This window comes from Phaseolus vulgaris, chromosome 1, assembly GCF_051622355.1.
Source record: "Phaseolus vulgaris cultivar YP4 chromosome 1, ASM5162235v1, whole genome shotgun sequence".
Classification (NCBI taxonomy): domain Eukaryota; kingdom Viridiplantae; phylum Streptophyta; class Magnoliopsida; order Fabales; family Fabaceae; genus Phaseolus; species Phaseolus vulgaris.
Window position 1 is genome coordinate 39,398,971 of NC_143498.1, and position 14,697 is coordinate 39,413,667.

The 14,697-nt window shown below is 36.5% G+C and overlaps 1 protein-coding gene across 1 annotated transcript; it reads right to left on the reverse strand.

The window, feature by feature from the left end:
* Positions 1 to 707: 707 nt before the first annotated feature.
* LOC137814006 (TMV resistance protein N-like) lies at positions 708 to 8,109 on the reverse strand. Its single transcript, XM_090302212.1, has 5 exons — positions 7,510 to 8,109; positions 3,917 to 5,009; positions 3,552 to 3,830; positions 2,452 to 3,474; positions 708 to 2,372 (listed from the first exon to the last, which is right to left on the reverse strand). Exons 1-5 carry the CDS (start codon positions 8,097 to 8,099, stop codon positions 801 to 803), a joined length of 4,557 nt encoding a protein of 1,518 aa, XP_090158338.1. The 5' UTR covers positions 8,100 to 8,109; the 3' UTR covers positions 708 to 800.
* Between the last annotated feature and the right edge of the window lie 6,588 nt (positions 8,110 to 14,697).

Below are 14,697 nucleotides of genomic sequence, written 5' to 3' on the forward strand. Positions count from 1 at the left end.
CAATTTATTTTACATTTCCCATGAAATTGTTGAAAAATTGTTGTATGAATTGAGCCTTAAATAAACTTAGTCAAAAGTAATGAAGTTGATATTTATTCTATAATAGTATTTCCTATAATTCATGAAATATTGCGTTAGGTGACAATTTACTATGTCAAAAGTATTTATTTAATAATATGAAAACATAATACAGTGATTTACAATATTATGCAAACATATGTAGGTGTATATACATTTAAGACTTGTTGTTTTTGGAACAATGTGTTTACCATTTTCTATGTGGTTAACATGTATAAGACAGTTACATGAATATATGATTTATAAAATTATTTTTTTTATTCTACCTCATGGATATTGTATATACAAGATTCTGTATGATGCTACAAAACATCTCTTGCCAAAGAAAATACTCAAGCGTTTCACAACAAAACATTACTATTTATGGATCAAGTCTGCCTTTTAAATTTAAGAAAAGATCAATCTCAATATATTTGTATTTTGTTACGACGATAAATATAATACAGGATGTTATTTGTAATTTGGGTCATAAATTTTTATTTTTTCTATTTTATGTATTTTTAATTGTTTACTAATAATTGAATAATTGATTTATCTTATGTATTCTTGATTGTTTACTAATAATTGAATAAGTGATATAATTTTGATTTATAATTTTAATTGACTCATTCTTAATTTTGATGTATAGCTTTATTATTATAATATTATTATTTAAATATTAAATATTTAAAATATTTCCGTTGCAGGTCAACATACTAGTACGGTGAAAAAGCAAGAAGGAACTACAGGCAAGGAATTTGAACTTGCAGGGCATCAGCCAGCAATGCCAGCTGAAGCTGCTGCGGTGGATGAGCCAGGAAGCAATAGACCTCATGCTGCTCAGCTCCAAGCTTTGATAAAATGTCTGCACATGCATTATCTTGTCTAAGAGAATGGATCAAGTCCAAGGACCAATTTCTTTGCATGAGGGAGCGTATGTCAGCAAGCAAGTCACCATAGGCACAATCCTCAATGTTGGCCTCCTTAATCAGATTTATTGCTTCTAATGAATCAGTTTCAACCAGCACGGTTCTGTAACCCAAATCCCAAGCTGTGATCAAACCCTGACAAATGGCAAAAAGGTCAGCTTTCACATTCGTTGCAAGGCCAAGAGATCCATAGAACCCACCAAGCCACTTCCCCTCTACGTCACGAAAGAGACCCCCATAACCAGCATTTCCAGGATTGTCATTGCAACAGCCATCCACGTTCAGCTTGATAAAAAGTTTTAGACGAGAGTTCTGGGAAAGAGAATTCGCAGAAGAAGTACCCTCTTCCCCTTTTAGATGCAAAAGCATTGCATATTCTTTTACCAGAGACTGAATCAGAGAATACAACCCATCATTATCTGTTGGAGAATTTCGCTTGAAGATGGAACTATTTCTATCCTTCCAAAGCAGCCAAGTTGTAACAGTAAACCTCAAACAGTCAACATAATAGTCCCTGTTGGGAAACCAGGGCTTCTGAAGGAACCTGTGCATCCAGTCATGAAGAGATGTTGAAAAAAACTGATCACACACCTCTGGAGGAACCATTTGAACCCAGATTGCAGTAGCTCTTGAACAGTCTCGTAAAACATGGATGGCAGTCCCTTCCAAGCAGCAGAATGTGCACCTTTCATTAGCGGGCAAGCGATCACAGAGGATAGCCAAGAGGAAAGTTTTGCAGTGTTGGGGAACCTTGAGACGAGATATCCATCTCCAAGATGAAAAGTGCGGAGATAAGCAACCGCCCCTTGGATTTGAAACACGTTGATCGGAGGAATTAGTGTTGCATTCAGACAGTTTGCTGCGCCAGTTTTCAGCATTTTCCTTACATAATATTCGCCATCCACATTTCTTTATCACTAATCTGCTCTTGAGGCTAGAACAATAAAATATTAATTGAAGCTTGTCATGAACATAAAACCAGCGAGCCGAATAGAACGGAATATATAAAATCAACAGGTGAGGATATTTATGATTTGGGATTCCAGTGATGGGCCCCTGCTCCATCTTGTGGCACAGCTGCTGCACAATATTTTCGAATCTAGGAACTTTTGAAGTCCAACCAATGCGATATTCCTGTGAAGGTGAAGGCTCCACATCTTCTACAACTAGGCAAACCAAAAGTCCCCACCATTCACTTCTATGATACCGGTGACGAAGTTGAGCTAAGTCCATCGATATTGACACAGTGGAGTCAGCCCAAATGTAGTTTTCTTTCAAGTATTCTATGTCTTGGACTTGGTTGAGATGCTTTTGATAGAAAAAAGATGATGGAATTTCGTTTCCTGGACTTACCAATAAGGTTTTAAACTGATTGACATCTTGCAACTGTTAAAAGGAAATCAGCATGTTAAAAATTTAACAAGAGATGAGACTGTATTATAAAGAGAAAGATGCATTGACAGACCTTGTCAAAGGCAAATGATGCCAAATGACCCCATATCTGTTGCGGATCTGATAACGGTTTCATTGAACCACAATCACTTGCATTTACATAATGTACTTCTGGTGGCAGCTTAGGAAATGACTCCAAGCTTGGGCAGCACTTCAATAATAGTTTTTTTAGCTTCAAAAGTTCAGAGATGCAACCAGGTAAGCGTACAAAATTGTTCCCACTTAGATCTAATGTTACCAATGATGACAAGCAGCCAAGATCTTCAGGAATTGATCCATCACGGAGATCGCAATAACTAAAGTCCAGTTTCTTCAATGAGGATAGACCAGAAAAAGTAGGCAAGATCAATCTCTTTGGAGTTGGATGACTACTAAACCTGAGAATCTTCTCAAAAGGGAGAAGTGAGCTCCATGAGTTTGATGTTAGGCCTTTGCATCCACGAAATAAAAGCAGTCTGAGATTTTTTAAAAGAACAATGGATGACGGCACTTCCCTAATAGCAGTCTCGCTTGCATTTAAAGATTCCAAAGCCTCATTTTCATTCAAATTATCAGGCAGTTTAGAAATTTTTGAACAACCAGAGATATTGAGCCTTCTGAGAGATTTCAAATTAGAAAATGTATTTGGTAGAAGAACAATATTTTTGCAATCCTCTAAAAGCAAATTAGTAAGACCTGTCAAGTGACCAACAGACACGGGTAGTTCAGCTATGGAAGTCTCCTCTAAAGCAAGCACGGATAGACTTTTCATACTTTCTCCAAACTCAGGAAGCTTTCTAACTGCGGAGCAGCCTGAAAGAACTAGACGTTTTAACGAATCCATTAACAACTTTCTTGGAAGGATTTTGAGATTTTTGCAATCTTCAAATGTCACGTACGAAAGCTTTTTAAGAAGTCCAAGAGATGCATGAACCTCAACTAGGTTTTCACAGTCTTCAAGATCCAATTTTTCAAGATTTGGAATTCCAGTGAAATCTGGAGTTCTGAGTAGATTATTGCAATTTCTCAAATTGATGATCTTCAAATTTTCCAGAAACTGGAAAAAAATAAATGTATATATTAGCTCTTAAAATAAATTACAAAAGAACCAGATATTGAAGGGAAGGATGTTACCTTTGTTCCTCCCCAAAGGTGTTTTATTTGGCTACGACACATATCAAGTTCAACGAGTTCATCCAGTTGGGCTCCAACTGGCAGTGATTCAAGAGGATATTGCTTCCATACAAGAACTTTTAATCCACTGGGAAGACATTTGAGGCCAAGCGGAAGTTGCAATTTATTCAATATCATGAGCAATCTAAGATTACTCATCTTTGAGAAAGCGTCCGGATTCCAACATGCTTCATAAGGCTCAGGCAGATTTAAAACTACAGCTTGAATGGATTCAGTTCCCTGATAATACATGACATAAAATTAACATAAGGAGTAATGAGGAACAATTTGTAAATCAAGAATAAACTTGTAAAAGAAAAAATTACCTTATTATTTCTCAATACTTGATCAATGTCCTTGAGTGACCACAACCTACTTCTCTTGCTGGCATCATTAGGAGATTCTTGGAGAACAATATTCCTACACATTTCTTGAAGCAAATCGTGCATCCCCAAATGCAATCCATCGTAAGTTACTAATGATTTTTCAACTAGAACTTCTATACCAATCAGTGGATTGAAATCACAATTTTCCAATATTCGTGTTACATCATCTTTGGTGTTTCCTTTGAAAAAACAAGCAATATCTAGAAGTATAGCCTTCTCGTTATCTCGTAATCCATCATAACTTATTCTTAAAGTCTTACAAATATCATTTTGAACATCCTTCCTTAACATTTTCAAAGCGTCTTCCCATACGGAAGCACTTCTTCCACTGAGAAATGAACCCAACACTTTGAGGGCCAAAGGAACACCTCCAGCATATTGAACCACAGAACTAGACAACTCTAAGTAAGCTTCTTCAGGCTTTTCTCCTCTAAACGCTTTTTGGCAAAGGAGTTGAAGGGATTCATCCTCATTTAAGATCTGAACATCATAATTCTCACACACATGAAATGATTTAAGTAGATGCTTATCTCTAGTTGTTATAATTACTCTACTCCCTTGACCAAACCATTCTGGCTTCCCAGCTAAATTCTCTACTTGGATATCAGAACTTAAATCATCAAGGACAAGGAGAACTTTCTTATTGAATAAAAGACTCCGTAATGTTTCCTTTCCTTGGTCCAAACTTTCAATTCTCATGCTTCTTATTTTTAAATGGGAAAGCAATTTTCTTTGTAAGCAAAGCAGACCATCTCTTTCACTCGAAACCTCTCTAACATTCTCAAGAAAGCAACTAATATCATATTGGTCATGGATTTTATTATAGACAAACTTGGCTAATGTTGTCTTTCCAATACCACCCATGCCCCATATCCTCATAAAGCGAACTTCCTCTGATTCTGTTCTTAAAAGTGCATAAATCCTTTTTATCCTAGAATCAATTCCAACCAGTTCATCATCATAGGATGGCAATTTAGGTTGTAACTTTTCCCACACCTCTGCAACAATTTCTTCAATGAGTTCTGTTTCACGCCTGCATAAGAAATGATTAGGTTTGAAATGAGTGAATTGATATGAATTATAATTAAGTAAAGAAACAAAATGATCACGAGGATGTATTTTGATAAAGGTTTGATTTAGGACTACGCCTTTTTTGTGTGTTAATTGAAGTTTCTCGTTTGCAAAAATTTTCAATAGTTACAATAGGGGGATACTATTGTCTTAGGGTAATACTTCTGGAAGGTTGTGTTCTTTGCCAAACATCTACAGTCTCCTAGGCATTTGTTTGCTTACTCTTTGGGTTTCTTTATTGCTCTCGATCGTGGTTTTGCATGATTTGAAAAGAATGTCACCTTGTATCTTGTTATTTATATTTCATGAAAAAAAAATTTGATAGTGCATTCATAAAATTTTAAAAACAAGGAAATATCCCCTAAAGGATTTAGTGCCACCATTTTATTTTTTTAGGTTAGGATTTATAGTGAGGTTTTTTACAAAAAAAACCATTACTTTATATCTTTATTAGCTGCATAGAGTAATTAGAGATGACTTATAGGTTATAAATGCAAATGTGAGATTACTTCAGATAGCTAAATCCTATACATTACTCTCTCCACTTGTTTTCATATCCTTCCTCAATTACTCCTGTTTCCTCTTCCTAATCACGTTTGCTTACAAACACATTTGTTTGTAGGTCTAGTGGTGATTAAAAAAGTGGGGGTTTAATAGTTCATGAGTGAAGTCATATATCTTATGCTTGACAATAACTAACCACTATGGTCAATGCTGTTCCGTAGCACACATTGGATTGCTGACTCCTTTAATATGGAAACCATGAGTCAAAATGTGTGCTTTTACCAATTGACTGTAATGCATCTTAATTAAATATATTGATATAGTTGAAATTCGACAAATAATTTTATTATATTGGCGCAATAAAAAATGCTATCATTCTTATATAAAAATAAATATACATTAAAAAATATTAAATTTCTAATTTAAAATTGATTTTAGAAAGAAAAAGAAAGTTATGCCGAGAAATCGGTTTGGTATCTAAGAAAAACCATAATGTTGAGCAGTCGGTTTGAGGAAGATCAATTTCCTAACATGACTTAAAACAAATATAATGGAATCCTGTTTTGGAAAAACTGGCTTCCTGATGTGATTATAAAATAACCTTAGTTAAATACAGTTAGAGCACATTAATTTTAGGAATCAAAATCTTAAACTAGATTATTTTCTTTTTGGTAGCAAAAGCCTATAATAGAAACATCAACAAGTTTCTAATGAAAAGAATGATCAAATTTGCTTCAACAAAGACCACCCTAATTCATTTTCTTTCCTTAGTTCATATACAGGTTAATGAGGTTTTTTTTTTCTAAAGTAATTTAAATTTTTATGTTGATTATCAACATGGACAGATATTTTAAAAATGACAACTTGACATGATTTGATTACGTTGTCCTGATTTGATTACCTTGTCACTCACGATTTGGTTGTATGAAAGTGAAATCGTGACCAAACTTACCTATTCTTAAAAATCTACTTATTTCCATATTAAACGTAAAAAATTGCACTACTTGGTTAATGAAAGACATGATTTAGGACAATACGTTGATAAAACACAAGTAGAAGTATTCTCCGGCCGATATTCATCTTAATAACCACTGCTACTAATTTTAGTTACCAAGAATTAATAGTTACCAGTATAAAATGATAATTTCATTTAAAAGCAACACAATACAACCTATATTTATGCAAATAAGTTTCTCCAACATTTTCCCAGTATTTCTTGCTTCAAAAATAAAAGATCCTAGTAAGACTTAGTTCCTCTTAATTATACTTTAAGAGGGATGGTATATAGACTCCTTCACATACCATGATATCAAGCATTCCAACTTCAATAATAGTTTAATAAAAAATATCATACATTCTATCAACACTAATAACTTTTTTTTGTCTGTTTCTCTTTTTCTAGAATGTTATATCCTTTCTTCTACCAACGTGTCTCTTCTCCCCTTCTCTTTTTAGGTAGTATGGTATCCACATATAACTTCCTAGAATCTCCCGTTTATTTGAATTAAAGCATTTTATAAACATGTTTTACTTTAAAACTGTGTTTTAATATTTTTTTTTTGTAAATGCTTATAAAAAAAATAAGAAAGGTAAAATAATCAGACTTTTTCGATAAGTTAAATCAGCTTATGTAATTCATTGAGTTAGTTATTCGAGTGGAGAGAGCTCATATAAAAATTAAGAGTTCTTTTTAAGTTATTGAAAAAGGTCAATTTATTTTAACTTTCTAATCAAAAGTTTATCCACACATCACCTAAATCGTCCATTGACAATAGGATCTGCTTTCTAAAAAACTATATTACTGGTTTAATTAGTTTAAATTTTGAGTTTCATACTGAAGATATGTAATGTATTTTATTAAACGTAAAATTTTAAAGTGAAATAAACCAAATTAAACTGGATTTTGTCCTTTAATTAATCGTGAAGTCATATCTTAGTAAACCAAAAATTAGACTTACTTGTCTTTAGAGGTCCAGCCAGCCAAATCCGCAACGACCTTCAACGCTTGTCTCCACATCCGAATCTCATTGCTTCCATACCTCTCCGCATGCTTCGCAAAAGCTTCGGAGAAAGTTCCTCGTTGATACCTTACGTCTGAGGGATCCACGTCGTAAAAGATCGGCAGAACGTTGCGACCGAACTTCGCTCGCGATTCCAGAATCCTGAGAAGCTCGTCCAAGCACCACCGCGAAGAGGCGTAGCGCGGCGAGAGAACCACCACGGAACACAGAGACTCATCGATCGCCTTCAGAAGCGCGTGCGCGATGACTTCTCCTCTCTCAAGCTCTTCGTTGTCTCTGAAAACGGCAAAGCCGCGTCCCCTAAACGCAGCGTAGAGGTGGTCCGTAAAACCGTTCCGCGTGTCCTCTCCTCTGAAGCTCAGAAACACGTGGAACTTCCATGCCGGAGCATCGCGCACCGATGCCATTGCAATGGAAATTGGAATCACAGTTTCGTTTGCATCGATCGTCGCTCCTTCACACTCTTTCTCTCTCTCTCTCTCACTTTCACTCTCACTCTCATAAGCGTTGATATTTATTGAAGTCATTAAACTTCCAACGACTCAATTACAAGTCACAATTTATAGGCTTCAAACATTTTTTTTTGTTTAATCCTAATTCAGAAACTGGACTTGGTAAGATTAACGCATTTCACTACTCCATAAGCTAATACCAGTGTTTAATAAATTCTTTAAAATATAGCTTATTTTAAGAATAATTTCTAATTTTTTATTTATTTAACTTTTTATACTTTAATTTTTTATTTATTTAACTTTTTATACTTTAATTTTTTATTTATTTATCATTACTTATTTTAAGTTTATACAAATAATTAATTATTATATTGCTTTTAATATTTTAAATAATTTTCAATTTTTTTTCTGCAGTTTAAAATAAAATAAAATAAAACATTGAAGTACCTAATATTTCTTTACACGATGTTATCTGAAAATTGTAAAAAATCATTTTAATGTAAGAATTGTTTATTGCTTCAGAATATATAAAGTAAAACTTATCCAGCTATTATTTAATAACTATCTTGTCGATTGCTAGTTAAACTTAAATAACTAGAAAATAAAATTGTTCTTAAACAGAACACATAGACATAGAGATGAGGTTTTTTGGTAAATTTTGATGAATTAAAATATCATAAATTGAAATAAAATAAAATGAAAACACACTCTTAATTTAGAAAAATAAAGACTTAAATCTAGTTTTAGTTGTGAAACTTTAATCCTGTAAAGTTTCAATTACAGAATTTTTTCTCCAGTTTTTTAAAAAGTTAAACAATTTTAGTACATTGAGTTAGTTAGTTTGAAAGTGGACTTTAAGCCTAACTTAACCCCATAAAACCAGTTCATAAGGTTGAGGATTACACCTACTTATATACAATGAAAGGTCCTTATCTCTAGTCGATGTGGGATCTCTAACACTTAAATGAACTGATTTTAAAATAAGCAATTTTACAATATCACTTATTAAGAGGTAGATAATTTTTTCTTATTAAAATAAATAAAACTATTTTAAAATATGTAAAAATATTTATTTTTAAAATAAAGACTAGACAAATAAAAAAATAAAAAATGCTTATTTTATTAAATAAGAACTTTTTAAAAATAAATAAACATTAACATACTCATTGGATTGTTAACATATATGATAGAGTAAAATATATAATAGTTAAGGATTGTTTTATTTTTTTATTATTTTTGCATGATTGTTTGTTCTGACGGTTGTTGTATGGATTCAAAGTTAAGAATTAATATATTTTTCAAAACTTTGCGTTGAAGGATTAACATGTATGAGGTATTGACCTAGATTGTAAGATTGCTCTGTGGGTTGATGTCCAATGCGGAATATATTATTATATTGCTCTCACTTTGATAAATGGTTTTATTTTGGGATATGTTTTATTTTGTGATAGGTTCTAATATAATGGATACTTGCTTTCAATACATAAATATTAAGACAGAAAATCATTATTTGATAAAAGAAAAATAAGATATAAATTTTATATTCTACGCGAATAAAGATAATGATATATATATATATATATATATTTTATTTATTTATTTATTTATTTTTTATTTATTTTTTTTTAAAAAAATTAATGTTAGTACAGGCTAGACCTCGGACCTCAATTGAAAAGGAGGTCGACATTAGATGTCGATATTGGACTTCGGTGGTCCAACAGTAATAATGGACCACGTAAGCTAAGTCCCACAAATAGTATGAGTTAACGTGAATTAACACCCAGATACCAGAAAGACTTAAATCACGAGAGGATCATGCATGGGGTGTGTATAGTATATTCGGGTACGACACAAGCAAGTGTTCCTTGAAGGCGTTAAGGCCCACGAGGGTTAGGGTTTCCTGGGAAAGACTGCATGCATGGCACATGAATAATTAGGGCACCCACATAACAGATGATGTCGCAACGCTGATACATGAGTAGAACCCTGGCGGCTATGCTGTTAGAAAGATTGCACTCCAGAAGAGGCAAGTCTTGTGTTGCGGATGCCTCACCAGTGAACCCTAATTCCACTTAAGGAAAGAACCTTGAGGGATAGGGAAGTTCTATATAAAGGGTGGTAAGAACCCTAAAAAAGGTACGCCATTTTTAAGACTGAAATTGCTTTACACACTTATTGTTTCTTTGCCCAGTATTGACTTGATCGTCGGAGTGCAATCAACAGGTAGGACCCCCTTTGTTTCAACGGAGCCACTCCCAGCTACCCAAGGAGACAGCCGAAACCACCAGGAGATAAGAGGAACCACCATCAGCCTTTGAAGTCAACGACGGCTGAGTCAACCGACGAGAACATTTGGCGCCCACCGTGGGGCCCGATAAAACTAGGTCCCATTCACAATCGTGTTGAGAGCCACCCAGCAACATGAGAAACACAAGGCAAGGATCGACTACGACAGAAGGAGGAGACAACGTCACCATGCAACAACTCATGGATACCATACGTGCCCTTCAGCAGGCGGTAGTAGCGTCCAGGGTTGACCAGAATCATTTCCAGGTCGACCTGGCCGCGTCACAAGCAAGCAATGAAGAGTTGCGAGAACCAATGAGAAACTGCGCATGAATTTGCAAAATGTAGGAGAACGCACGGTAGATGAGTGGGCCCTTCCCATGCCAGTTAAGGCTCGCCCCATGCCGTTCTCTCAGGTGATCATGGACACTGTGATAGCAACCACGTTCATGGGCCCGAATGTCACCCTCACAGGTGTAGAGGACCCAAAGGCTCATATCACAGCTTTCCACACCCAGATGATGCTTTCAGGAGGCTCCGACGTCGTGCACTGCAAGCTGTTCATGAGTACGCTGTCAGGCATAGCGTTGGATTGGTTCGTCAGTCTTCCTGACGGACATATTACTTCATTCGATCAATTCTCAACGTTGTTCAGAGAATAATACATTGTCAGTCGGGCTCCCCCTCTAGTCTCTTACGATCTCTTTGATGTGAGGCAATAACAGAGAGATTCATTGAAAGAGTTCTTAAACAGATTTGGAGCACAAGTGGTGAAACTACACACCAAGGAAGAAGACATGACGTTGCATGCCTTCAACAAGGGAGTGCTGCCAGGACCCTTCAGCGATTCAATGATAAGATGTCATCCCAAGACGTTTTGCGAGATCAGGCGTCGAGTTGTGGCCCACAACGTCGTGGAGGACCAGGTCACATAAAAACGCGGTAGCGTTTGCCCTGTCCGGCCTCGGGGAACTGGTCGTCCTCAGCCTATGAGGGTACATGAGTCCACGATGGAGAAGAAAGCCCCGGGAGCACAACCACCATACGAAGCAAGGAAGCCCCAGACCAGCGCGCGCACGACCTCCACCAGACATAGTTTTCAGGTGGACCTTAAGGAGCTGATCGCCATCCCCGACGTGGCCAGCAGATTAAAGCCTCCACTGAAGACTAATAAGAGGCTAGGGCCCAGTAAAAACGCTTGGTGCGAGTTCCACCAAGCCGTTGGCCACAACCTATGCAACTGTTTGGCATTAGGGTTCCAGTTGGATGAACTGACAAGGGGCGGTTTCTTGAAAAAGTACAAGAACACGTCCACTGATGGCGTATGGCCAAGACAGTGGCACAGGATTGCGAAGGCCCTCACGAATGCCCAGTTGTTTGGGTGCAGTTGGGCATGTGCGACATTCACCTCAATGAGAAGGGCTCGTTCGAAGGGAGTGAAGGGAAGGCCCAGGGAGAGCCTTCAAAAGACAGTTGAGTAGACAAAGCAAAAGGGTCCCTCAGGGTCTGATGATTCTTCAGAACACATGGGCTCACCAACCCTACAGGGCACAACCCTTACGTCATGGTCTTTCCCGAAGACGCGAGACTTATGACAGGTGTGTTTCTTCCTATAGGCTGCTATGCTCGAGAAGGAGGTAAAGCTGGAAGTTTCCTTTAAGAGGTTGTTAGGCGCCCAGCAGTACAAGGACCTATAGTCGGAGGGAGAAGGAGTTGGGTTTGGAGTTGAGGTTGGAGTTGAAGTTGGGGTAGAAGTTGGGGTAGAATTTGGAGTTGAGGCCGGAGAAGGATTTTGTTGAGCCATGTTAAAGAGAAAATCTAAAAAAGAAGGAAAAAACGAAGCTTTAGAGGAAGAAGATGGGGCGACTCTGAAAACCAGAAAAACAGAGAATGCTCGAACGAAGAGCGTAAATCATAAAGTGCAGAAATATAAACAGTCCCAGAACAGTTATAGCATGTTATGAGCATCGAAATCATAAAACAAGGGCAATCATAGAGTAAAAAGCATACCTTTGAGCAAATTAGGGTTCAAAGGTTGAAGTGGTTAAAGGAGAAGAGAAAGCGTTTTGAGAGTAAGAAATGCTTGAGAAATGCTAAGTGAAGTAAATGAAACAGTGAAGGAGCGTAGGGGTTTGAAGGGTTTAACGTATACGAGGAAGCACAAGTGGCAACGAGTCTTAGCCGTTGATCTTGCCACGTGTACGCTGATTAAAAAAGTATGGTGAGACGTCACTTCGGTGCACTGTTTACATCCTGTCACCCTAGTGTCACGTAGGTCGCCACAGACGATCACTTAGCCTCATTGCTGAAACAAAGTTACAGCTCGAGCCTAGGGGCTTGTCTATAGGCCAGACCTCGATTGAAGAGGAGGTCGACATCAAACCTCGATGGTCCAATAGTAATAATGGGCCACGTAAGCTGGGCCCCACAAATAGTATGAGTTAACGTGAATTAACACCCAGATACCAGAAAGACCTAAATCATGAGAGGATCATGCATGAGGTGTGTATAGTACATTCGAATACGAAACAAGCAAGTGTTCCCTGTGTTGGGTCTCTTAGTGTCTAAGTTCAAGAGGGGAGGGGTGAATTGAACATATAAAATTTTCGCAAACACAAACTGTTTTCAGTATATCAGAGGTAAAAGAACAGATTGATTTTAGAATGAATAGATTGATTCTTCAAAACAGACTAACACAAACAGAACTCCACCAGATTGGGATTAAGATCAAATAGTGAAAGATAGCTAAATCAGATTGGTTCACTTTTAACAGTTTTGAAGAACACACACTATACCAAAAGAACAATCAAATTTATTCAACACAAAGCTTTAAAGGCAATGAATCTTTAACATGAATTTTATGAAGAAAACTGTTAGTTCTTAATTCAATTACAAACTTATATTCAAAAGCTTTGTTTATGATTAGAGAACTTTTTCAGATTAAGAAGAACAGTTTTTATTAAGCCCAGAATTAACAGATTTGATTTCAAATGAACAGATTTCGTTCTTGACAGAATTAAGCAAAAACCAAAAACAAGTGCAGGGATGAGAAGAAAAGTACAAGCAAGCTTTTATACTGGTTCACTCATAAAGAGCTAGATCCAGTTTCACCTTACCCCAAGGTGGAATCCACTAAAACCAGCTTCAATCACTTACAAACACAACAGTTCTTGAACACTACAAGAACAATACAACCAATGCTGAAAAACCCTATTTCAGCACACCTTGCACTCCAAGAAACCCTATCAAGGAGTGACTAACACTTACACCTTTACAAACAAGAATAAAGGAAAGATAACACCTGAAAAGAAGATGCAAGAACTCAAAACCAGTAGTTCAATTGCTGCAGAACTGCACCAGCACCTTCACCAAGATCAAGGTTTTCCTAGAACAAGCACACTTGAAGATCCCTTTGGAAAACCTTTCAAAAAAACTCAATTCAATCCTTCTTCTCACATAGAAAGTGTTTAATCTCTGTCAAAAACGTGATTTCTCAACAACCTTTCATGTGAGAGAAGCTTTTCTTTATATAGAAAACAGTTTCTAACTACTTTTCAAAAAACAGTTGAAAAACTGTTATGAAAACAACAGATTCAGTTTAAAACTAAACAGATTTATTTTAGGAAAACTGCCTACTCAGCTAACTGAAATAACTAACTGAGTTGTACCTTTAGTGCCCTAACCAACTTTCGAAAATCCTTTCAGCAAACCAAAAATAAACCTATTCTTTTACAGAGAAACAAGTTTATTTTTGTGCAATATCCTGATTTTTGAGAAAACTCTAAAAGGCTTTTTGAAAAACTTTTAACCACTTCATGTGCTTGATCTAAGCTTGATTAGGCATCTAGGATAGGTCATGTAGCAAAAGGCAACCTTACACATACACAAGCCTAAATGCAAGACCATCTAAATCCATTACAAACTTCAAATCAAACTAGTTGTTTTCAACCTCAAACACACACTAAAACTAGGTAGAGAAGAAGCTTCATCCATCTTCAACACCCTGGAGGCGCTAAGGCCCGTGAGGGTTAGGATTTCCAGGGAAAGACTACATGCTTGGCACATGAATAATTAAGGCACCCACAGAACTTATGATGTCGCAACGCTGGTACATGAGTAGGTACCCTGCGGCTATGCTGTTAGAAAGATTGCACTCCAAAAGAGGCAAGTCTTGTGTCGCGACTGCACTAAGCTTGTGCAACGCGTCACATGATGCCTCACCAGTGAACTGTAATTCCACTTAAGGAAAGAACCTTGAGGGATAGGGAAGTTGACCTAATACAACCTATTTAAAGGGTGGTAAGAACCCTAGAAAAGGTATGCCATTTCTAAGACTGAAACTGCTTTACACACTTATTGTTTCTTTGCCCAGTACTGACTTGATCGT